We start from the raw sequence: 26279 nt of genomic DNA on the forward strand, positions 1-26279 counted from the left end.
GGGGGTGGTGCCCCTGGAGAGAGCATGGACGCTCCATGCCCCTGCCCACACATCTGGCCCTATGTTTCTTTCATGTGGCTGTTCATCTGCATCCTTTATAATGGGTAAACACAAGTGAAGTGTTTCCGTGAATTCTGTGAGCCACGTTAAACATTAATCAAACCCAAGGAAGCGGTCTTGGGAACCCCAGTTTATAGTTGATCATTCAGAAACACAGGTCATAACACAGGGCTTGAGATTGGTATATGAAGTGGGGAGTGGTCTTGTGGGACTGAGCCCTTAACCTGTAGGGGCTGCACTAACTCTGCTTAGTATCAGAACCGAGCTAAACTGTAGGACACCCAGTTGATGTCCAATGGTGAATTACCTGTGTGATGCTATCAAGAAAAGAAAGTAAAAAGACAACTCAGAGAATGGAAGAAAATATTTGCAAACCACATATCCAGAATTACAAATAATTCTTTTTTTTTTTTTGAGACAGAGTCTCACTCTGTTGCCCAGGCTGGAGTGCAGTGGCGCGATCTCGCAACCTCTGCCTCCCGGGTTCAAGTGATTCTCCTGCCTCAGACTCCCCAGTAGCTGGGACTATAGGTGCGCATCACACCCGGCTAATTTTTGTAGTTTTAGTAGAGACGGGGTTTCACTATTTTAGCCAGGCTGGTCTTGAACTCCTGACCCCATGATCCACCCGCCCGGCCTACAAGTAATTCTTAAAACTTGACATTAAAAAGATAAATAACCCAATTTTACAATGGGCAAAGGATGTGAATAGCTATTTCTCCAAAGAAGATGTACAAATGGCCAATAGGCACATGAAAAAAATGCTCAACATTATTAGCCATCAGGGAAACACAAATAAAAACCACAATGAAATAACATTTCATACCCACTGGGCTGGCTACAATTAAAAAAAGAAACACATATGACAGCAAGTGTCAGGGAGGACCTGGGGAAAAGAGAACACTCATGCACTGCCACTGAGAACGTAAAATGGGGCAGCCATTTTGGAAAACAGTCTGACAGTTCCTTAAAAGGTTCAACAGAGTTACCATATGATCCAGCAATTCCACTCCCAGGTACACATCCAAGAGAACTGAAAACATGTTCACACAAATGCTTGCATGTGAATGTTCTATAGCAGCATTATTCATAACAGTCAAAAAGTGGAAGTAACCCAAATGTACAGCAAAGCCCAGAGATAGAAAGGATTGAGTCCAACAGAGCTTAAAGGAAAAAAAAAATCATAAAAATTTAAAAAAGAAAACAGAATAGTGGTTGGCCAGGGACTGGAGGGAAGGGAAGGGAGATTAGTGCTGCTAATGGGTGGGAAGTTTTTTTATGAAGTGACAAAAAAAAAGAAAAGAAAAAAACAACAACAACAGAGAGAATCAAACTGTATGTCCTAACCCTTTGGATGCTCTGGACAAGGGTCTGTGGTCTCCTCTTACCTGCATCAATGGCACACGGGTAATGGTATCGGAAGGAGCAGCCTTTGTTGTAGCAGCCCAAGGTGGCGCCTGCCTCCTGGCAGTGGGAACATTTCTGAAAGGAAGGGAAAAGTCAGGCATGTCAGTATCCCAGATTTGGCCCTCTCCTCCAGGCCTTCCCTGGTCCCCATCTGTTAGACCTCAGCACGTGTCTCTGTGGTTAGAGGAGTCCGTGGTGGCAGGATGAGCTGGTCAATTTCTAAATGCCACTCACTGACCACACCACGGGAAGGGATCCAGCAATAATGTTTTAGACCAAGCCTCACAAATGTTCTCAAATCAACAATACAGCAGGGTGAGATAAGCAATCCATGTCATAAAGGACATGCCAGAGTGGGGTCCCCAGCCCTGCCTCTGGTGCCCCCGCCATCCACCCACCCACACACTATGCCAGGCATTTCCTTGCCGCTATCGTGAGCGGCCTGCAGATCTTCCCTGTTTACTTCTGCTGTGAAAATCTGGGGTAAGAGAGGGTAAGGTAGTAGAGTTATATATAAACCTTTTAGAATTAGAAGTGGAATTTGGTTTCTAGTTCTTGTATTTGTAAGAAGATTTTATTTTTATTTTTGATCTACTTACCCCAAATGCCCAATACATTTCCCTTTTCAGAAAATATGGGCTCCTGTGTGCAAATGGTATTTTTATACATGAATCTTATTTTAAATGCACCAGAAAACCTGCCATGAATTTCTGGCTAAGTGAGACATTATTTTGTAATTGAGACACTCCTCCTTATATGGTCAGGTTTTCTTAAAGTGGGGCACATCTCTGTCAGCCCTGTGATGTGGCTGCTGTGAGTGCTCATCCTGTCAGGTAAGAAATGTGTCCTATCAGCAACAAACATATTCATAAAACTCAACCACATGTGACCCTACTAAGGATGCTGGCTCTTCAGGTAGCAGAAGCACACAACCAGCAAGACTAGCTGGAAGAGACAGAAACTTGTTCCTGCTTCTATGAAAAATAAAAGTGTTCCCTAAGCAATTACACTGAGCTGGCTCAGGCCCCCGACACAGATACTGATGGAAAACTATATTAACGCCAGCAACAGCAAAGCCCAAGCGCTCGCCACGCTCAGACTGAATGATCTCATCCAGCCCTCTGCACTATTCCACCTGGCAGGCACTCCTAATGCTTCACGTGAAACTCTTGAGACACCAAAGGGAAAATAACTTGTTCCAGGTCAGAGCTGAGATTCTGGATGATCATCTCTGGCATCCTCCAGAGACAAAAGAGGTAGGAACAAGGGCTGGAAGAGATTAGTCCTTCAAAAGCTTTGCCCTGCTCTCAGAAGACCAAGGTCCTTCTGGGTGCCCATAATCAGTAAATGTTTATCATGTGCCCTCGCACCCTTGTTAAGAGAGAAAAGATCATTTGGTCTGGAGTAAACCAAGGACAAGTTCACAGCATTTCTAGTAGCCCTAGACTCTGTCGACCTTTGTCAGTGCCACAGAGCATCTCAGAATCAAAAGGACTATCAGCTTCAGAGAAGGGAGTGTGGGTAGTCCATTGGTGGCCAACCTGCAGCCATGTCTGCTGCCACCTTCTTTTTTTGAGATGGAGTCTTGCTTTGTCGCCCAGGCTGGAGCGCAGTAGCGCAATCTTGGCTCACTGCAACCTCTGCCTCCCAGTTTCAAGCCATTCTCCTGCCTCAGCCTCCTGAGTAGCTGGGATTACAGGCGTATGCCACCATGCCAGGCTCATTTTTGTATTTTTAGTAGAGATGGGGTTTTGCATATTGGCCAAGCTGGTCTCAAACTCCTGACCTCATCGCACCCGGCCTCCTGCTGCCACTTTCTTACTCAAGAAGCCCAAAGATATGGCCCTCCCTACCCTGGGGGATGAATCACAGTGAGTGGTGGCCATTTAGGAATGGGTATGGTCAAGCATTTCTGGTAGGAAAGTCTGCAGGAAAAGGGCTTCTGAAAACATTTTGCACTCCCCCCCAACCTTTTTTTTTTTTTTTTAAATATATTTTGAGACAATGTCTTGCTCTGCCACCCAGGATGGAGTACAGTGGCACAATCATGGCTCACTGCAGTCTCTACCTCCCAGGCTCAGGTGATTCTCCTGACCTCAGCCTCCCGAGTAGCTGAGACTACAGGGTGTGTGCTACCACATCCAGCTTTTTCAAAAAATGTTTTTGTAGAGACAGGGTCTCACTATGTTGCCCAGGCTGTTCTTGAACTCCTGGGCTCAAGCAATTCTCCCATCTCAGCCTCCAAAAGTGCTAAGATTACAAGTATGAAAGTTTCACCCTCTCAAAAAGAGACAAGAGGGAGGAACAGGTAATTTTTCTTGCGCAGCCTCTGTGAGGATTAGACAGTGGGATCTGTGGCAGCCACAGTATCACCATGAGGGGACAGCCCTGAAGACAAAGCCAGCCTGCTGAGGACAGAAGAGTGGCAAGATGGAGAGACCTGGGCCTACCATGACACTGTCAAGCACTAAATCACCCAAACCCAGGACCAGGCCACCTCTAGCCTTCTTACAGGAAACTTGGGTGCTGCTGTAGAAGGGTTAAGTATGCATGCTCTGGAACCTAAATAACTGCCTGGTAAGTGGCTCCACTTTCCAGCTCTGCCTTCTTGGCCAAACTCCTAACCTTTGTTCCTCAACCTACAGACGTGGGACTAATAATAGCACTCACCTCATAGAAATGTCATAAGGGTTAAATGAATTAATTCAGGCTTAAAACAGTGGCTGGGTCAAAAGTGCTAAGTAAATGTGACCCAAGATGACCATGTGTCAGACATATGCTAGATAATCTACAAAGACCATCTCATGAAAAGCAACCACACAGCAGGCCTCATCACCAACCCGGTTTAGAAGAGGAAAGAGAAGACGTGGAGCTTAGATCTGAACAATGTCCATTTGCTTCCTACCTCAACTCCACAACCTGGCAAGCAGTGCGCAAACTCCACTACGATTAATTTATAACATTGCATCCAAAGGGAAAGACTCTCGGGCTGTATTAGGGACTCAGAGAAAGATCCTTAAAGACAGTTTAGTTCAGTGGTTTTTGAAGTGTGGTCCCCTGGAACAGCAGCATCAGCAACACTCAGGGACTCGTCAGAAATGCAGTTTTGTTTTTTGGGTTATTTTTGAGACAGAGTCTCGTTCTGTCACCCAGGCTGGAGTGCAGTGGCACAGTCTTGGCTCACTGCAACCTCCGACTCCCATGTTCAAGTGATTCTCGTGCCTCAGCTTCCCAAGTAGCTAGGATTACAGGCATGAACCACCACACCTGGCAACTTTTTGTTTTTTTACTAGAGACGGGGTTTCAACACGTTGGCCAGGCTGGTCTTGAACTTCTGACCTCAAGTGATCCACCTGCCTTGGCTTCCCAAAGTGCTGGGATTACAGGCGTGAGCCACTGTGCCTGGCAGAAAGGCACACTTTTGAGCCCCACGTAAATCTGTGTTGTGAGAAGTCCTCCAGGCTATTCTGATGTACAATGCAGTTTGAGGACCACTGGTCTAATTCAACTCCCCAACTTTTCAGATGCGGAAAAAAGAAACCCAGAGAGACACAATGACTGGGTGAGCTAGGATTACTGGATTACTGGTTTCCTGAGAGCCATTCAGTGTTCTGTCTCCTACAGAGCAATCAGATCTTGGGATATGGTAGGCAGAATCCCGAGAACCTGTGATCTTATATACAAAATCAACTTTATGGATGAGATTAAGTCAAGGACCTTGAGATGGGAAGAATATGCTAGGTTATCCAGGTGGGCCCAATCTAATCACACAGGTCCATAAAAGCAAACGACTCCCCCCAGAGGGAGTTACAGTTGTCAGCTTCAGGGAGACCTGATGATTTGCCAGCAGGGTCATAGGTGCAATGCTGCTGGCCTCGAAGATGGGAGAAGGGACAGGGCGGCAGCTGTAGAATTTTTAAAAGGCAAGGAAGCATGCTCTCCCCTAAGCCTCTGGAAAAGATCACAGCCCAGCCCACACCTCAATTCTAGCCCAGTAAGACACCTGTGTTGGACTTTGAACCTACAGAACTGTAAGCAGAACTGTATTAACAAGTTTGTGGTAATGTGTTATGACAATGATAGAAAACTAATACACGGGGATTTCCCAAGACTCTCAAGTGATTGTTAATTTTCCTTTTAGGTTCTTTTTTTTTTTTTTTTGATGGAGTTTCGCTCTTGTCGCTCTGGAGTGCAATGGCATGATCTCGGCTCACCGCAACCTCCACCTCCCGGGTTCAAGCGATTCCCCTGCCTCAGCCTCCCGAGTAGATGGGATTACAGGCACCCACCACCACGCCCAGCTAATCTTTGTATTTTTAGTAGAGATGAGGTTTCACCATGTTGGCCAGGCTAGTCTTGAACTCCTGACCTCAGGTGATCTGCCCACCTCAGCCTCTCAAAGTGCTGGGATTACAGGCATCAGCCACCGCACCTGGCCTTAGGTTCTTTAATGCAACAGATTTCTCCCTCAATTTGCCTAGTGAAACCTACAATTTCACTAGGCAAATTGTGACATCAGGAGATCAATAAAGAAGGAACTCTGGGTCTGTCTTCGACATCTGTTTTTCTTGTAGAAGAAACAGGGGCTAAAGCAAAGTGACCTGCTAAAGATGACATAGCTAGTAAGAGAACTTAGAACTTTACCCCTTTTTCTTCTGAACCCCAAGTTCAACTTTCTTCATACCATACCATGATGCCTGTTAGCCCCCTTCATTCACTCAACTATCCAACATTTGAAAAGTACTTTCTACGTGCCAGGTGCCAAAGATAGAATATAAATACTTATCTATAGTATCTTCCATGTGTAAGGTTTTCCCTTCTACCCAAAAATCAATACCCAGGCTAGTGTAATTTCTAATTAAATTTTTATTCTATACTTTTTACCTGAAGTAGCTATTTGCATTATCATCCTCCTATGCTACAAATAATATATTAAAGTCACTGCACAGCTAAATGTCCTTTGTTTTTGACCACAATGTTACTACATTCACTCCAAGCAGAGGTAAGTCCACACAATACTGCTCCCCAGGAAGAATGAGACACACTGGGGGCTCCAAGCATGATTTCTAAATTAAGACACATTTTAAAAATAAGGAATGGCCCAAACTTCAAAACCTTTTAATAGTAAATGTTTTATTATGGAAGGGAATAAAAACTATTTTTAAAGAACTCTAATAAGAACCTCACATTTTTTGATACTCTAAACTTGGGAAATAAATTATAAAAGGTATTATTAGTTTTGGGACATGTTTTAACGGAAAGTGGCCCAGATACAGAGCTTGAACCTTTCACCAGCCTTTGTCACTGTCTCAGAGGCAGGGCTCGCTGACTTGAGGTGGCAAACTGCAAGGACTGAGTCAACTAGCGTTGTTTAATCCTCATCTGAGGGAAGCTTCAAGGGAGACTTCTCCAAGCCTGATGCCTGCTCATTCACAGAAAGGCTCTTTCTTATGAGATATAACAGCAACCTGAATCATCACCCTGTTTAATTAGCATCTCAGAGCAGCCTCAGAACACCAAAGCAACTGGGTCACAGTAGTATTATAGCACACTGATGACGACTGGTTTTGTTCAAGCCTTGCAGATTACCCTCCACTACTGTGCCTAAGACGGCTCTCATCCAGCATGGCACACACTTCTGCTCATGCTCACAATATTTACTTACTCATGTTTGTCCATCTCCCCTAAACTGTGAGACTTGCTCTTGTACCCCCCAAGGACTGGCACACCATAGGCACTGTAAATGTGGGCTGATGGAATGAATGCAATGTCTGACAAACTTGAGAGCCTGAAGACAACTAATGAGGATACTCTTCAATGAGTTACAAAACTGATGCTGGTGGAGCCTGGAGAATGTGGAACAAGGTATGTGTTCATTTTTGGCCACCAGCAAAAAGTTTTTTGTCCTTTTAATTATGCCTCCTACATCTAGGATGGAAGCCGCTGTCATCCCAGCTATCAATGCCAACTACGTGGCAGCTAGATGGGCTACATACAAGGAGCTACCCTTCAAGGCCCTGTGAGCATTTCTTTGATGCAACTCTGCATCCTATCAAGCTTCTTAAAGACTACTTCAAAGTGTTAGCCAAAGCAATACATACATAGCCCTAGGTGTTTTGGTCCTTACTTCCTTAGAGCTAGACCATCTCCTTACGTTTCTTCATGAAAAGCTCATGAGACTGGCTGGAGCACCTTTAACTTGCCATTAACACAAAGACTAAGGGAATGGGCTCTGGCACCAGCCTCTGGGACCTGCACCACAGCCCAGTACCACCAAGGCTTCCCAGTCAACCTCAGAGGGACAGAGAGTTGTCCAGTTCTTCTCAGGTCCATTTACTCAGTGCTACTCAAGGTATGGTACATGGATTTAGAATCTGCACTTATGTCCCACAGCTGCTCCAGCAAAAGTGCCAGTTTCAGAAACTGAATCCATTAAATACACACTTAATCAATTATGATGTCAGTATGAAACATCAGCCAGCCATTCACTGGCTAAGGGCTAACTGTGTGTACTTAAGACAAAAGTTCCAGGCTTGACGAGCTTTTTAGAATAAATGTGGCTGGTCTAATATGCATACTGTCCAGGTATGATGCAGCACAGGGCTACTGGAGAAAAAAACTGAGGGTGTCAGCACACGTGTGAAAGCCAAAAGTCACCAGGTCAATTTTATCATCTGTAAAATGGGGATAACAGTATTTGCTTTGCCTTCTGCATAAAGCTGCTGTGTAAAATAACCATAAAAGTGTTTTATAAACTAGAAAGTTATGTAATTATTAGAACTTTTAAATAAAAATTACATAAAACATACATTCATCTCTGTCATACTTTGGCAATTACTGATATCAAAATCAGATATAATACAAAGTACAGTCTATTAAATTAAGACAAACAGTTAAAAGTTAATTTTTTTTAAGTAATTTTTCTCCTACAATCTGCCTTAAACAAGCAGACCCTGCATGGGTCTGGACACCTGCTGCTGGTCGTTTTTTTGGTAAGTCTAGCTGCTGTATGTTTCAGTAATGTTTCATCTCCGACGGTGTGGAAGGTCAGTTCTTGGCCAAGTCTCTGGACACTTCACTTCTTAGCTACTATTTACTATTACTTTCATTGTATCTCCCCTCTCAATTCTCCTATCTGGGACCAATACAAACTAAAACTGTTTTTAAAGCTTTCTAAAGCATTTTGCATTACAAGAAAAGATGTTAAATAAATAGGGACTAATAATGACACACAACTGCATACAAACTAAATTCTAGCAGGATTTCGAAAGCATTGAAAACTGCCCCAAAATGGCATATTTAGCACAACTAGAATGAGAAAAACCGCCTCACAGGCTTGCCTGTTGTACTCTACAGACAATGCCCTCTGTTATGTGGAGAGCAGACCTGGAAACCAATGACTCCTTTGCTGCCTGCATCAGAGTCACCTGCCAGGTGCTCCTAGCCATACTTCTCCAAACCTGTCCCTACTCACATTAATCTAGAATAATCTGCTGTGGCTGATTCTGGACCCTCTGCTGCCATGTGGATCTTAGGTCCAACAGACGGTACCATTCCTTACAACACACTTAGGGCCCAATAGTTCATCTTCTCTGCCTCCTGGGACCCAGTCATCTGCTTCCCACCAATACAAGCCCATGAAAACACTCACACAAACTTTCTTTAATCTGATCATCTTTCAAGCATAATTTGAAATAAAATTATATACTTAGATCACCATTCTTCTCCCATAAAAGCCCCAATCAAAACATGGCTCTGCTACAGATCCTGACAAATATTTGTTTCTTTGGGAAAACCTTTCAAGTCACATTATAAACCTGTAATAAGCGTCTCTGTGGCTGAGTGGTGGTTGGGTGGTAGCTGGCCCCAGAAGTGGTACAAAACGCACAGAAAGCCTGACCAAGGTCCAAATCTCTTGAGTGTGGCCGTTTTGGTGGCATCTAACAGCTACATCCTTGGATTCTGTTTTGATCCACAAAGAAAGCCCGTTCCCTTATTTCCCTTCCGATGTCTTTGAGCCCATAAGGTGGGACCAGCCTGTCTCCAGTTTATAGTAAAGTTATGATGTTTTCCATCAGGTTAGAAAGGTTGGGATTAAAGGACTTTTCTCCTTCATTAAGAATGTCCTTCTTTTGTCTTTCTGTACTTCATCTACCAAACAGAGGATGTCAGAAATTAGCCACAATCTTGAGCAGATGAAGAACATATTCAGAATACACACAGCTTTATACAATGGACTTACTCATTTTAACACTGAGCAAACAAATAATGAAAAGTTAGTAGGTCTAAGACGCAGCTGGGGAAGGAGGTCTTTTCTCCAGAAGATTCTGTCACATACCTCTTTTTATGCCATTGTTGCTTTAAAAAATCCAGATTCTCAGGCCAGGCATGGAGGCTCATGCCTGTAATCCCAGCACTTTGTGAGGCCGAGGTGGGCGGACCACCTGAGGTCACGAGTTTGAGACCAGGCTGGCCAACACAGTGAAACCCTGTCTCTACTAAAAATACAAAAATTAGCTGGGCGTGGTGGTGCACGGCTGTAATCCCAGCTACTCGGGAGGCTGAGGCAGGAGAATCGTTTGAACCTGGGAGGTGGAGGTTGCAGTGAGCGAGATCATGCCATTGTACTCCAGCCTGGGCAACAAGAGTGAAACTCCGTCTCAAAAAAAAAAAAAAAAAAAATCCAGATTCTCACCCGTGAGCTGTGTTATGAGGAAGGGACCTCTGCAATAATGTGAAGGTAACCCTTGGCTAACGAAAGTAAAAACACCAGACCCATGCTTCTTCAGAATCATAAAGTGTAAGTTATTCTACTGAATGTGAAGAAGGCAGTTTGACTTCCTAACGAGCTGTTCTCTGGGACTTTTAATTTGCCTTATTAAGGTGTCAATCCTGATTCCACAGCATAAAACTGCAATGTCCAGAAAGTAGAAACATGGGTTGGATGAAAATTAATAAGAACTTGATCAGGCTGGTCTTTCCCCTTGACATGCAGGTTTCTCTAAAGGTTGTAAGACACTGTGATCAAGGTGCCTTTTATTCTCAGGGCTCTTTTCTTTGATATTTAAGTTCCCTTAGGAGTTGATGGTATCGACTTCAGAAGTATAATAATCTTTTCTTTTTATTCATTCTACAAATTTTTATTGCATGCCTGTGTGCAAGGGCTGAAATGGGGAGCCAAAGTTCACCTAGTGCCTACCCTCCAGGAGCTCACAGAATGATCTGGGAGTAAAGCAAAATTTAAACAGTGATGTAAACAGTACTTCAGAGCACAGACGTAATGCCACCAACCTAGTTAAGGAGGTCAGGAAAGCATTCTTGAGGGAGCGTAGCTTGACCTGAGTCATAAAGAGTGAGTAAGAGCTACCTGGGGGGAAGGGGAACAAACTGCTTTGTGGAGGGACAAGCAGGCAGGGTGTAGGGAACCAACACAGTGGAGCACAACTCTGAGGGGGTGGGAAGCTGATATGCAGGAACCCAGGGCCAACAATGGCTGTTGCTGGGTTAGGGATGATATGGAAGAGTTTGGGTACTGGTGGTGGAAATGCATACAAGAAGCAGCATAGACTTTGAAGGTAAAACCGACAGGACTTGATGCTGACAGATGGCCAGGGGGTCTGTGAGATGTGTTGCAGTGAGCCTGAGTGTGTGGCAGTGTAAATCGGCACAGTGGACAGGGAGCCCTCTGGATGGCAGCACAGCAGGATTCTGATGAGGTGAGCACACACGTGGCACCTGCTCTAAATGCTACTTTCTCCTAGAAAGATTCCATTTACAGAAGAGAATGTTTTGGACTGAGAGCAAAATCTCAACTGGTCAGGAATGGGTTTAACAAATGATATTTTATGGGTAACTACGAGAAACCTTTTATAGAACACAGGCTATCTTCCTGCTTTAGTAAATAGCTCAGGGTTTTGAGTAAACTGATTGTTTCCCATTGCCTTAGAGTTATGATTCTGTATTAAGAGTATTCGTGTAAGACACGAGGAAGAGACTAGGCTTTATCAAAGTGATCCCAGGACATAGCCTAAAACTTGCTTTTTAAAATAAATCCCTGCTAGCAAGCTTTTTTTCCGTATTATTTTACTTCTCCTAAAGTAGAGGACAACAACAATGACAAATCTAGTCAAAGAAACTGTTCCAGTTAGTTTAACTGACAATTCCTCTATGTGCCTTCCTTATATTCAGATATTCCTTATCAGAAATCTTTTTTGATTTTTACCTCAAATTTAGGCAGTCTAAAAACAAAGACAAGAAATAAGGAGAAGAGAGAAAGCTGGGGCAGAGAGGAAGTTCTCGGAGTTTTTCACTGGAGCGGAGCTGTCCACTGAAGCTGCTGATCTGGAATAGCAGCAGGGCTAAAAGAAACTTATACTTGGCCCTGTCTCTCATTGGTACAGGAGCCTAGGCAAGTTAATTTAAGTCTCGATTTTCTCAACAGTACATTGGGGATAATACCCAGTTGGGAAAAAAGGGCATGGTGGGGGTATCTTCTGCTATTTAAAGACACTGATCAGGGCAAAATAACCTGAACAGGGCCAGGTAAGGTGGCCCATGTCTGTTATCCCAGCACTTTGGGAGGTTGAGGTGGGAGGACTGCCTGAGGCCAGGAGTTCAAGATTAGCCTGGGCAACAAAGAAAGGCCCTGTCTCTACAAAAAATAAAATAAAATTTGCTGGGTGTGTTGGCACTCCCTGTAGTCCCAGCTATTCAGGAGGCTGAGGCAGGAGGACTGCTCAAGCCCATGAAGTCAAGGCTGCAGCCAACTATGATCACACCACTGCATTCCAGCCTGGATGACAGGGCAAGACCTTGACTGACTGACACACACACACACACACACACACACACACACACACACACAACTATGATCACACCACTGCATTCCAGCCTGGATGACAGGGCAAGACCTTGACTGACTGACACACACACACACACACACACACACACACACACACACACACACACACACACACACCATACTTCCCAAGAAGTACCAGCACTGATCCCTAGTCATTTTCTGTTACTCTCTAGTCCCATGTGGAATGGATGGTCCCTTGAAACTACAAAGGCCATCTGTGCTTGTCTGCAAGGCTATGGGCAGCAGCACAGACATCCAGGAGGAGTTAAAGCTAACAATCTACTATTGCTATTAAACCAAACCCAGCTATGCTGCCACACAAAGGGGTTCCTTTTGTCTATTTAGAGCGTATTTTACAGGTCAGACACAGTATTTAACCACTTATTCCCCACCCTCAGCTATCTGCTTTACTATGTACACTTTACTGATGATGTTTAAGTAATATGTGAAAATATGGCAGGTGATACTAATTATTTCTACCAAGGTGCCCACAAAAAAGAAAGTTCGTAATTATCACACATGGTATGAACTTCAACTGCAGATACGGTAGGCAGATATCAGCCACTTGCTGTGGGTTTTTAATGTTCTATAACACTGTAACTCTAATTATCCTGGGTTTACAGCCTTCAGGTTCTGCATTAATAAATTTAGGGAGGCAAAACAAAGGAGGAACAAAAAACAATTTCCCAAATAAAATACATCCATTTGCCTCAATTGAAGTTAAATCCAATCTTTGTCCCCCTTCTGGAAAATTAAAGCATTACTCAAGAAGGCCTGGTTTAGTAATTTTTCTCTTGCACAAAATGTATACATAGTTTGTTATAATGTTAATACGAAGTCTCATAACTCAGAAGGCCAACACAGGTGTCACTAATGATGTTTCTTTGTGCTAACCAAACTTGCCTTTTTTTCTGAAACACAGTTTGCATTTTATTATTATTTTTTAGATGGAGTCTCACTCTGTTGCCCAGGCTGGAGTACAGTGACGAGATCTTGGCTCACTGAAACCTCTACCTCCCGGGTTCAAGTGATGCTCCTGCCTTAGCCTCTAAAGCAGCTGGATTACAGGCGCCCACCACCACGTCCAGCTAACCTTTGTATTTTTAGTAGAGACGGGGTTTCGCCATATTGGCCAGGCTGGTCTCGAACTCCTGACCTAAGGTGATCCACCCTCCTTGGCCTCCCAAAGTGCTGGGATTACAGGCATGAGCCACTGCACCCAGCCTGCATTTTATCTTATCTACAGTTATATATGCCATTAAAATAATCCTAATCAGAGGGTTTCTTTCATAGCCCCAAAAGAAAATTGCAACTGTGCTGAAAACCTTATATATTTTGTCTAACGGAGTTTTTCCCATGTTAAAAGGAGCTTGTGCCCTTTAAGAAATTAGAAAGGAAGGGCACAGAGTGCTAGAGTCCAGGACTAGGTATAAGCCATTGATTAGCACTTTTCCTCTGAATAAAAGCAGAGAACCTGAGAAAAGGCTGAACCCAGCAGGAGTACGAGACCTGCGGCAGCCCTGTGATGAAGAAAGAGAAGAGCTTTTTCTCAAGTACAGGGAGAGAAATACTTACAGACATAGTTTGAAACACTGAAATTGAAGTTGCACAAGATCTTGCACTAGCTTATTTTTATTTTACCCTTTGCTCAAACAGTGGATTAGCTTATAAAGAGAAATGATTACATTTTGTGCTTTCTGAATCTAAAAAGGCATCTTTTTAAAGAAATTACACTCCAGGGAAGTGACTCTTGGTGTAAGCGGCTTCTTTCCATGGCTCATCCTACCCAGGAGTTGGGTCTGTGCTTCCAGAAAGCCAATTACTGGAAGCTGCTTATTCACAAGGCACCCATACTGAAATGTTTACAGTTTCAGTGCAGAAACGACAAACCTGCTGCCACAATAGGACTCCCTTAACAAGATTTCAAATCTGTGAAGATCATACTGAAGTGGAAATCTCCAAAGCTGTTCCAAACACTTGGCTCTGGAGGTCTTTCTCATTTTTACTCCTTTCTTCCTACTTGCATTCATATTACCTTCCTCTTTCGCAGCTGGAGCCACTGCCATCTCACCAACGCTCTCGCCTGTCCGTCTTCTCAAACAGGTTGAGGTATTGTCAGGCAAAGCCACCCTATTCCTGGAAGTGGCAAGTTTTTCAAAGGCAGGGGCAGCCTGACAGGACAGACACTGGTGGCACTTAGTCCCAGTTACTCAGGAAATAGCAGAGTCCCAGCAGAAAGAAACTTTCAAAAACGAGGATATCTTGATATACTGAAGCTAAAGCCAATGAAACTACCACAGGATCACTGGTCCTCAAATCCTAAGCCAGCCCCCGCCACCTCTCAGCCAAGCTTCAGTGGGGTCATTTAATTTGGCAATAACATGAGACATAGCCTCACATCTCATTTCAGGTCACTCCCACAGGTCATGCTCAACCAGGGGCCTTTTCTTCCTGGAAACCTATTGGAAGGAAAAACTACGTCCACACTAGAATGGAAACTTTGGCACCCAAATCTGTGACTAGCTTATGAACCTTCAGTTTTCAGAGTTGATTTTTGCATTTCTCAAAGTGTAACTCTGCCACCTGCACCAGCATGGTCCTAAGCTTGAGTTAAAAAAAACAGACTGAGGACACTGTCCCAGAAGAGACTGAATGGGAAGTATCCCAGGTTCTTATCCTCAAGAAAGTTTTAGAACTATTGGTTCAATTCATCTTCATAGATATGGAAATTTCCTTCTACATTTCTGTTACAGAAGATTCCTACCAGATTAGGAAGATACTCAGCAAGAGTACAATCCTCATTTCAACAGAAAAGGAAAAAGGAAAAAAAAAAAGGAAACTCCAAGAGTCTCCATGAAGAAAATAGAGATCTGGAAGTAATATAACCAAGTTTAGAAATCCTGCGTAATTCCTCAATACATCTCCTCCTCCTCCACCTACACTTTTTTTTTTTGAGATAGGGTCTCGCTCTGTCACTCATTCATCAAGCCGAAGAGTTTGAGGTTGCAGTGAGCTTTGATTGTGCCACTGTACTCATAGGGGAGCAATCAGAGCTCCCTGCAACCTCAAATTCCTGGGCTAGAGGAATCCTCTTGCCTCTACTTCCTTAGTAGCTGGGACCACAGGTGCATACCACTGCACTTGGCTGATTTATTTTTTTGTAGAGACGGCATCTCACTTTGTTGCCCAAGCTGGTCTCAAACTCCTGGGCTTAGGCAATCCTCCTACCACAGCCTCCTAAAGTGATGGGATTACAGATGTGAGCCACCATGCCCAGGCCCAAGATTTAAGTGTCTATTGTTAAGACAGATTTCATTTATCCAACACCTTGACAAGGCAGTCCAGTTATTAACTCCATTTTACAGGTTAAGAAATTCAGCTTAGGGGCTAAGTGATGTTATAGTTTCCCAAGAAGCCAACTCCTACAGATGTTTGGATGAAGGATAAAATATGACCTAAAAGATTCTATAATTATGACTCTTTGCCAACAAAGACCGTCTGGTAAATTCAAGAGCCTCTGTGCTCTCCTTCGGGCCTTGTCTCTGGGCAGTGTGGTTGTCGTATAATAAAAGGTGGTTCTATCACATGACTTTTCTTTCAAGAGTGAGATCAGAAAAAAGCAACAAGTAGAGGATGGGACTGGTTAGATTATTGAAATTGTCTGAAAATACACCAATGACTATGGGATTTCAGAGTTCCCAAGTCAAATTAAGGAGCTAAAGGCAACAACTGGGTGTTTGCTGGTGGTTTCAGAGCTCCTTGGGGGTCCACGGGAAAAGTGAGTCTTTATGTGGCTGGATCATTTCCTGGGGTTCTCTACAGCTAATTTGGAAGATCTTAAACAGAGAATCTTCTGGAGCTGAGCGACAAGATTTTTTGTTGGCATATTCACCTTAAATGGAGCTTTTTTCCAAAGGTGGGAAGGGATGAGGTAGGTCTGAGAGAACAGAATGCTGGGTCAGCAAATTAGTGAGATTCCATTATTGGGAGATGATTTGCTTCAATGAAGAACGGTTTCTGTGGCACTGCTAAAACCCTCGCCCTGCCAGGAGGCGAAGCTAAAACATTAGTAGTTGATACAGATACTATCAACAACCCCGGCTGCCTTGCACAATGTTCCTCAGGTCTCTACCAGGGATGCTTAACGCTTATCCCCGTCCTGATGTACCCTAGTGAAGGAACAAGTTGTCACTTGGCCCACAGTAAGAGGGCTAAATACTAATGACTCTGCTTCTGCCTGGGAGAGTGTGGGGTGGGGGCGGGGGTAGCAGTAGATGGTGTTACTGTGAAAGCCAAGCAAAGTGGTTGTTCAGAGCAGAGAACTAAGAGAGTGCTCTTGGTGGACTGTGAGTTTCACAGGGCATGGTGGAGGAGACTGGCAAAGCAGCAGTGTGGTTCTTGACATGTGCCTATTTCCCCTGCCACTCACACTTCAAACCCCCCAAGTCACTCTAGTAGTGGCAGGTCCAAGTGCCACATGGGGAGGGCAGGCCTCTGAGGCCTTACTGACTCAGCCCTCCCTTTGGCCGAGTTAGGTGTAGCTTCTCCACACTTACACAGAACTCACAGTATCCATAGACCATGCCTCCCAGCACTTACACAAGTGCTCACTGAACATAAGGTGGGGCTGCTTTTACCTGCTAAAAACTATCCACTAGAAATTCCTTCATTCTGAAATGGTCATACTCCATTTCAATGTCTAGGAGGCATCTCAGACTTAACATGAACAAAATACAACTCCTGAATCCCCACCAAACCTGTTCTCTTGGGAGACCCTGGAGGAAGAACAGGTTTGGTGGGGATTCAGGAGTTGTGTTTTTCAACATTCAGGTGGCACTACATTCACCCAGTGGCAACTCACATTTTTGTCCCCAGAGACATACACTGAAACTCATGAACAACAAAGCCTCATACAGATGCCCTCTATAATGAAGGCAAAACCTGTTCCTCTGCCTTACAAAGAACCACAAGGACAAGAAATTAAGAATGCTGCTGGTCATCCATCTCTCATCCATTTATTTTTTTCCCCAAAACGATAACAGGAAAACAAAAATCAGTCTCACTACCAAAACACACTTTAACATCTCCTTAATTTTTTATACGTAGATTAAAATTCTGACCAGCATATTCACAAATTATTTCCAATATTACATACTTTTTTTTTTTTTTTGAGATGGGAGTTTCGCTCGTCACCCAGGCTGGAGTGCAATGGCGCGATCTCAGCTCACTGCAACCTCCACCTCCCGGTTCAAGTGATTCTCCTGCCTCAGCCTCCCCAGCAGTTGGGATTACAGGTGCCCACCACCATGCCCAGCTAACTTCTGTATTTTCAGTAGAGATGGGGTTTCCCCACGTTGGCCAGGCTAGTCTCAAACTCCTGACCTCAGGTGGTCCGCCTGCCTCAGCCTCCCAAAGTGCCAGGATTACAGGTGTGAGCCACCGCGCCCAGCTCAATATTACATACTTTTAAACATACATATTTAAATGGCATCCAAAGGCCCACCTCTTCCCACTGGAGGTTACATTGTTTCTGTGTGTCTCTTAAAGAACCTGTTAGTCACAAATTTACCCTGCACTGATCACCCCCCATGCCAGGCATTAGGGTGGGCTCTGGGGCCAACTCAGCCCTTGGGGAGCCTATCTGGTGAGGAGGACAATCAGATAAGCTGGTAGTCACCCCAAGAGCAGCTCCAGCTTAGCTGGGCATTTGCATAAGTGCTGGGAGGCATAGGCTCTGAATACTGTTGGGTCTGTGTAACCTGCAAAGGGAAGGCTGAGTCAGTAAGGTCTCAGAGGTCTGTCCTACCCTCAGTGAGGAGGCACTCAGACCTGCCACTATTGGAGTGACTTGGGGGATTTGACCCATGGGTGCTAAGTGGTGTAACAGGTAAAATGGGAGTGCAGCTGGGCAGCACTTGCTGCCTGGGGAATGAGGTGACAGGTGAGCTGGTTTTAAATCGATGTGCTTTTCACAAATAACAGTGGATTAAAATGCCCAGGCCTGCTCTCTGAAGAGGAGGGAGACACAAAGTCTTATATCAGCAAACAAATACATTTCATTTTTGAGGGGTTGCCCTTTCAAAGCATTAGTATATTTTTATTACTTCAATAAAGAACCCTACCTAGAAACAAGCAAACAGAATAATTTGGGAACTGTCCTATCACTTATCCTAATGAATTACACTATTATCCTAGCAACCAGCTTTGTATGAAAAAACAAAAATAACTTTCAAGCAAACCAGAGGCCTTCACCTGACATCTGTCTGAACTAAGATTTAAGGTTCACAATCACAGCTTTCAAAGTCTGGAACCACATGGCACCCCTAGGGAGCCAGCCACAATGAACAGGCCTGAGACTTGTTAGATGAATATACATTTTACTAGAAACTTCCACTAGCTGCTCAGTGAAACACATAACAGAGATGAAATGCCTCCACCGCTGAACAATGTCAGGGCACCCAGGTCCCACTGGTGGTGCTAGTCCATCAGAAGGGACTAGCACCACTTCAGATTTGAGTTCGGTTGGAAATTTGTTATTCTGTTGACCTGGTATTGTCTATCTGCCTGTGTAGCAGTTCTTCAATTCTATTTTCATAAGGCACGTTGACTGACAGCAGTATGCTGCCAACATCTTCAAATTAAGTGTCAGCTCTTAAGTGCATACAACCAAAATCACTCCACTATTACCAGGTTTACGTGGACAGCATCAGATAGGGCTGAATTTTCTCTTCAGTTTAATTTCCACCAATAAGTTTAGAGACAGGAGGGTTATCTTTACTAAACCAACACATGAGGACACAATTCTAAGGCTGATGCTAGGTAGCTCATAATATTTGCTTCCTTTAAAACCACATCAACTCAAAAGCTTCCAGGAATAGTTTAGTATCCACCAAGGAGGCTACTTGATGTCCAGCAAAGTTAGTTTTATCCTTTACAGTCCTCTATCATCATCTAATTTACAGATAAGAAACTTTTTTTTTTTTTTTTTTTGAGACGGACTCTCGCTGTGTCGCCCAGGCTGGAGGGCAGTGGCGCGATCTCGGCTCACTGCAAGCTCCGCCTCCCGGGTTCATGCCACTCTCCTGCCTCAGCCTCCCGAGTAGCTGGGACTACAGGTGCCCGCCACCATGCCCGGCTAATTTTTTGTATTTTTAGTAGAGACAGGGTTTCACCGTGTTAGCCAGGATGGTCTCGATCTCCTGACCTTGTGATCCGCCCGTCTCGGCCTGCCAAAGTGCTGGGATTACAGGCGTGAGCCACCGTGCCCGGCTGGGATGAGAAACTTTTTAAGAGCTCTACTAATGCCTAATTTAGGGGCACCCCTGAAGAAAGGAGTTCCATACATCTCAATTTTCCAGAGAAGTGATTCAGGCTATGAGAAATAGGTACAGAAAAACAAATTGAGAATAATAAAATTCCAAATTAACAATTAATGGACATTAAACACAAAATTAACAGGGAACAACATTAACATCACTAATAAAAGAAATGAAAAGGAACTAAAAGTTTAAAAAGAAGGTCCAATGCCACTGAGGTAGCAGTAAACGGGCTCACCTGTCCTCATGGATGCTCATGCCTTGTTATGACCCTTTGTTGGTTAAACCACAAGACAATGCCTATCAAAAACCATAACAATGTTGGCCCTTCTTGACCTAGCAGTTCAACAGCCATAAACTTTTCTTTAAATCGAAAAATAAAAATGCTTATTGCTCCATAGAAAGTAGTAAATTAACTGGAAACCACCTCAATAAAAGTGCGGTACTTGAATAAATTACATTATACTCACACTAAACTAAGAAAAAAGAAATCACAGATTACAATGAAAATTAAAATTACAAAATAAAGTAAAAAAAGCAACACAGACTTGTATCTACACTGTGATGATGGAGACTCACAAGGTTTGAATCCTGGGCAAGCTCCTCTCTGGACCTCAAATCTCACCTGGAGTGTGATGAGACCCACCAGAAAGGGTTGGTTTGAGGTCTAAATGTGATAATTCACGTATAGTGCTTCGAAAGCATTCAGTACATGTTAGCAGTCATTACAGTCATTCCTGGTATCCATGGAGGACTGGTTCCAGGACCTCTGCCAATACCAAACTCCACGGATGCCCAAGTCGCTTATATAAAATAGCACAGTATTTGTATATAAGCTAAGCACATCCTCCTGTATACTTTAAGCCATCTCTAGATTACGTATGATACCTAATATGATGTAACTAATGCTATGCAAAGTTGTTATACTTTCTCACTTAGAGAATAATGACAAGAAGAAAAGTCTATATATATTCAGAACAGATGGAATTTTTCCAAGTTTTTTTTTGTTTTTTTTGTTTTTTTTTTTTTTTTTTGAGACACAGTCTCGCTCTGTCGCCCAGGCTGGAGTGCAGTGGCGTGATCTTGGTTCACTGCAAGCTCCGCCTCCTGGGTTCACGCCATTCTCCTGCCTCAGCCTCCCGAGTAGCTGGGACTACAGGTGCCCACCACCACGTCCGGCTAATTTTTTTTGTATTTTTAGTAGAGACGGGGTTTCACTGTGTTGGCCAGGCTGGTCTTGAACTCCTGACCTCAGGTGATCTGCCCACCTTGGCCTCCCAAGGTTCTGGGATTACAGGCGTGAGCCACTGCACCCCACCCCCTCCAAATATTTCCAATCTGCTGTTGATTGAATCTAAGAATGCAGAACCCATGAATATGGGAAGCTAACTGTATTATACTATTATATCTAGTGAAATAATCAGCACATGGACAAAATCTAGAAAAGAGTCAGATATGTTGGGTTATCAGGATTGCGGCATTCTTTTACGAACAGTTCCATTAGTTTTACAATAAGAATAATACTGTAATCTTTATGTAAATAATATGTAAATCTTTTTCATGACTCAGGAGTTCAAATGGGAACCTTGACCAGCACAGATGGTGCCAGCACCTCATCTAAACCCTGCGGCCAGTTTATCTTTTCTTCTGCCTTTTCCCATGTTTCTTGCCACTTCCTATGGGCAGAGCGACGATTCCCACTTCAGAGCCCATTTCACCATAGAGTCAAGTGGTAGCACTTTGCCTAGCCTCAATTCAGTGCATAAAGGCACTGAAGCTGCATTCCGAAACTGAGGAAATAGGGTACAACTGTGCACAACAGAGAGGTTTTCTTCAGGCCCATAAAAATGTTTGACGTGCTCTTTCTCAGTGTAATTAAATACAGTCTTGGTTTTTTACCACATTGTCAGTATCTTGGGAAAATTATTTTAAAAGTCTAAACAGGCCAGGTGTGGTGGCTCAGGCCTGTAATCCCGACATTTTGGGAGGCCAAGGCAGGTGGATCACCTGAGGTCAGCAGTTCGAGACCAGACTGGCTAACATGGCAAAACCCCATCTCTCAAAAAAAAAAAAAAAAAAAAAAAAAAAAAAAAAAATTGCCAGATGCCGTGACAGGAGAATCGCTTGAACCTGGGAGGCAGAGGTTGCAGTGAGCTGGGATCGCACCACTGCACTACAGACTGGGCAACAGAGTGACTCTGTCCAAAAAAAAAAAAAAAGCCCAAACAGCAAGTTATCCTTTCTGTTTCCCCTTCTAATTACATTTTAGGAATAATTATAATGATAGCTTAAATTTTTTTGGTATCTTTTTGGGATTCTCCAGGTCTTTTTTTTTTTTTTTTTTATAAACATGACACAGACCTCATGATTTCCTATTTTTCTCTCCACTTTCTTTCAATTTGGATTTAAAAATTTATCAGTTTACATCTATTTGAAAGGCTAAATAAAAAGCAAGCAGTTATTTACAATGCTATATTAGAATCTAGTGTTGACTTATCTAAACATGTATATTAGGCTGAACTGCCTTCATATCTAATATTTTCTTGTCTAATACATATTAAACGCAAACCTAAATTTCTTTTCTTCAACCCTTCTTTCTGTTATTGGTTATGTTGATGACCCCTCACCTCGCCCACTGACTTGCTGGAGCTAGAAACCTCAACTTCATCCTTGACCTCTGCCTCCTCACTTTCCCAAACCTGCCGCATCTAGTCAGTGTTTAAAATCTATCAACTTTAGCCGGGTGCGGTGACTCACACCTATAATCCCAGCACTTTGGGAGGCAGGTGGATCGCTTGAGGTCAGGAGTTCGAGGCCAGCCTGGCCAACATGGTCAAACCCCATCTCTACTAAAAAATACAAAAATTAGTCGGCATGGTGGCACATGCTTGTAATCCCAGCTACTTGGGAGGCTGAGGCCTGGGAGGATGTTTGAAACTGGGGGGTGGAGGTTGCAGTGAGCCGAGATCATGCCACTGCACTCCAGCATGGGTGACAGAGCAGGACTCCGTCTCAAAAAAAAAAAAAAAAGTCTATCAACTTTGAATCCCTAAAACGTTTCTCAGATCCATCCAATCCTTCTGACTCCCGTTTCTACCACATACTCGGTCCTTACCGGCTCTTGCACAAATTAATCCCACAGCCTCTCGAATGACCTGCTTCTGATATCTCCCTACTTATTTCCTGAGTTTCCTTTATAAAACACAAACCTGTACATGTGATTTACACGCTTAGAAATCACTAGTGGTTTTGCACTGCCCGTAAATTAAAGGCTAAATCCTTCAAATAGATCCCTGATACAGTTTGGATCTGTGACTTCACCAATTCTCAGGTTGAATTGTAGCACCCAATGCTGGAAGCAGGGCCTGGTGGGAGGTGGTTGGATCAGGTGGGTGCTGTTCCTGTGATAGTGAGTTCTCACAAGACCTGGTTGTTTGAAAGCGTGCAGCACCTCGCACCTCACTCTGTCTTGCTCCTGCCATGCAAGAAGCCTTCCTGCTCCCCCTCTACCTCCCTTCATGACTGTAAGTTTCCTGAGGCCTCCCCAGAAGCTGAGCAGATGCAGGCATCATGCTTCCTATACAGCTTCCAGAACTGTGAGCCAATTCAACCTCTTTTCTTTACACATCACCCAGCCTCAGGTATTTCTTTACGGACTAATACAAGCCCTCTGGAGTTCACATATTCTCAGTATATTCACTGTTTTAGGGGAGGAGGTGGAATGCTATAGGGAAGTATTTGTCCTGAATCATTCTGTGGATACACCACACAAACTCAGAATTCTTAATTATTTTGGGCCTTTTAGTGCTGACATGTTAAAAAGTTTACTTAAAAAAACAACTTTAGACCAGGCGCGGTGGCTCATGCCTGTAATCCCAACACTTCGGGAGGCTGAGGCAGACGGATCAGTTGAGGTCAGGAGTTCGAGATCAGCCTGGCCAACATGGTGAAACCCCATCTCTACTAAAAATACAAAAATTAGCCAGGCATGGTGGCAGGCGCCTGGAACTTCAGCTACTCAGGAGGCTGAGGCAGGAGAATTGCTTGAACCTGGGAGCCGAAGGTTGCAGTGAGCTGAAATTGCGCCATTGCAGTCCAGCCTGGGCGATAGAGCAAGACTCAGTCTCAAAAAAAACAAAACAAAAACAAAAAAACCCAACTTTACTACCAGGCAGACTCTTTTCTTTGGCTTTAGATAATCACTATCAAAACTTTGTCATCTCACTAGAATGTTAATGCTTTTACTTAACATGCAAGGTAGATTTTAGTCCCTCCCTTTTGCCTTCTGTCTTTTGAGAGATATAATTCCTGAGTGTGTTCGTGTTGGCTGATGCTATTTCATAAGACATAATATTAATACTGCACCTGAAATACCTCACACCCTGCCACCCTTCCCCCCAACAGCAAACTGGAGTTTCCAACAAGAGTAAAAAGGAGATAATGTTTATATTTCCACAAAGGACAACTTTCAAAGAGATTAAGTTCTGGGCACCCCTGGCAAGATGAGCTAGCTGCACTATGATGGAACTACAACATGAGCTATAGAGTACTGAGTGAGCTTGCTAACAGGAACACATCTTTATTAAGACAACAATGAGGGAGGACACCATCTGAGGGCAGTCACCAGTCTGCAGCTTGCATTTCCTCTGAAACCACCTAACTGTTGAAATGTGCCAAACACTGCTCTAAGCACCTTCCGAAGAGCAACACATTTAATCCTCCTAACATACCTCTTTACTGTAGGTGCTGTCAGTTTTCATACTTTGTATGGTAAGGACAGTGAAGCACAGAGGTTAAGTGACTTGAGCTAGTGACCTCGCAAGGAAACAACAAGTCCTGGAATTCATATGAAGCAGTGTGACTCTGGGGCTCTCACCCAGGCCTCCCCTCTACACAGCTGTTGAGGAGAACGGCAAAAGCCAGGACCTTCCAGGGCAAGTGTTTAGCTGACTTGATTTTCTCTTCTCATACGTTTTTCCAATAAATTGGACGAAACTGATCTGCAGTAGCAAGCCTTGAGGGTCCCGCGAAATTGGCCTTGGCTTGGGGTGCGGAGGAGGAACCTCCATTTTCCTGAAACAGTATTGGATGAAGAAAGCCGTATCTTTTGGAAAAATCGAAGCCCTAGTGCAGGACCTGTGTGCGGCAAGGCGTTGCTTTCTGCAGAATCACACAAACTTTCCTGCATGAAGTTCAGAAGCCTTGACATAGAGCTTCTCTAACCACACACCAGCTAAGGGGCCGAAGCTGAGGCTGAGTCACCCTGCAAGTTCCCTGACAGCAGTTTAACTTCAGATTTCAACTGGTTTTCCAGTAGAGACTCAAGATATTTGCTGAATTGAAAGGGATGCCTGCTTTTACATACTATTTGCTGTTAGCTCTTTTAACAGATTAGCAATAACTAGTTTAACATCCCAGGGATGAGTAATTAACATATAATAACTTGTGTGTTGTGGCTTGTTTATCAATATTTTTGTTTATGGTCCTTTAGGATTTTTTTGAATATTTTTCTCTATTTATTTATTTTGAGACTAGGTCATAAGACTGGCTAATTTTCGTATTTTTGGTAGAGACAGGGTTTCTCCATGTTGCCCAGGCTGGTCTCAAACTCCTGGGCTCAGGTAATCCAAAGTGCTAGGATTACAAGCATAAGCCACCTTGCCCAGCCTTGGCCAAAGAATCGTGTACTCCTTATAAATTTTACTTTAAAATCAAGTGTAATGCTCCCCACATCATCCCCCCACCTCTAGAGAGAAAAAAAAAGTCAAGAAATAAATCATAGTAAAATTTGAGTCCTTCAATTTGTCATGATTTATTCTGTAAGGTAATATATGCAATAAAATTCAAAACTGAAAATTTCACTTGATTCCTTAGAATTTGGACGAAATCCTGAAAGAAAATGAACCTTTTCTCTGGAAATTTAGTGTCAATGTCATCGTGCAGTGATATAAAAAGATATACCACACAGTGTTAAGAAAAACAGGTAAATTAGATACAACTCTCTGCTATATACTGAAAGCCATGGGAACAGCAAGGGGAACAGGGTGCCACCGCCTAGAGAGTGAGAAATGAAGATGGGTCCCAGCAGAAGTAACAAAAAGCAAGTGCTTGCCAGAGAGAGGGGGCTGGGAGGGAGAGGAGAATGGAGAAAGGGAGTGTGGGAATGTGAGAAAGGGCAGTTGTAGCAAGCACAGAGGAGGAAGAATCAGGTAGGGGTGGGGGTGAGGTACTGGAGTTAGGAGCAGAGAACAGGAGTTGAAGGGAGCCTTCACCAGGATGGGGGCCTTGCCAGGCCCTGGAAATGACCACCTTCAAGGAACATATAGTTGAGAATTTAGAGAGCATGTAGACTGATGGCTCTATTTTACAGTTAAACTAGAGAGACTACCTTTCTGACCTGGCTGTTTTGATGTTTTAATATGTGATTTCATTTTCATAATGCAATCAATCTATTTTATATTTTCCAAATCATGTTTTTCATCACAATTTAAAGTAAATTTAAGAAAGATGTGAGTCTTTTAGATGGGGGAAGTAAATAATTATCCATTATTTAAACTTGTATTAAAAATAAGCCCCTAAACTGGCCAGGTGCCGTGGCTCACACCTATAATCCCAGTACTTTGGGAGGCCGAGGA

At 43.6% G+C, this 26279-nt stretch overlaps 1 protein-coding gene across 5 annotated transcripts in view; it reads right to left on the bottom strand.

The window, feature by feature from the left end:
• TCF20 (transcription factor 20) overlaps positions 1 to 26279 on the bottom strand; it is a 185748-nt gene that overhangs the window by 18409 nt on the left and 141060 nt on the right. For all 5 annotated transcript variants that reach the window (XM_063704565.1, XM_004063574.4, XM_055374766.2 and 2 more), the window contains exon 3: positions 1449 to 1542. In XM_063704565.1, the coding sequence (XP_063560635.1) occupies positions 1449 to 1542 (94 nt within the window). The remainder of the gene's footprint in view (positions 1 to 1448; positions 1543 to 26279) is intronic.

This window comes from Gorilla gorilla, chromosome 23 (genome assembly GCF_029281585.2).
Source record: "Gorilla gorilla gorilla isolate KB3781 chromosome 23, NHGRI_mGorGor1-v2.1_pri, whole genome shotgun sequence".
Taxonomy (NCBI): domain Eukaryota; kingdom Metazoa; phylum Chordata; class Mammalia; order Primates; family Hominidae; genus Gorilla; species Gorilla gorilla.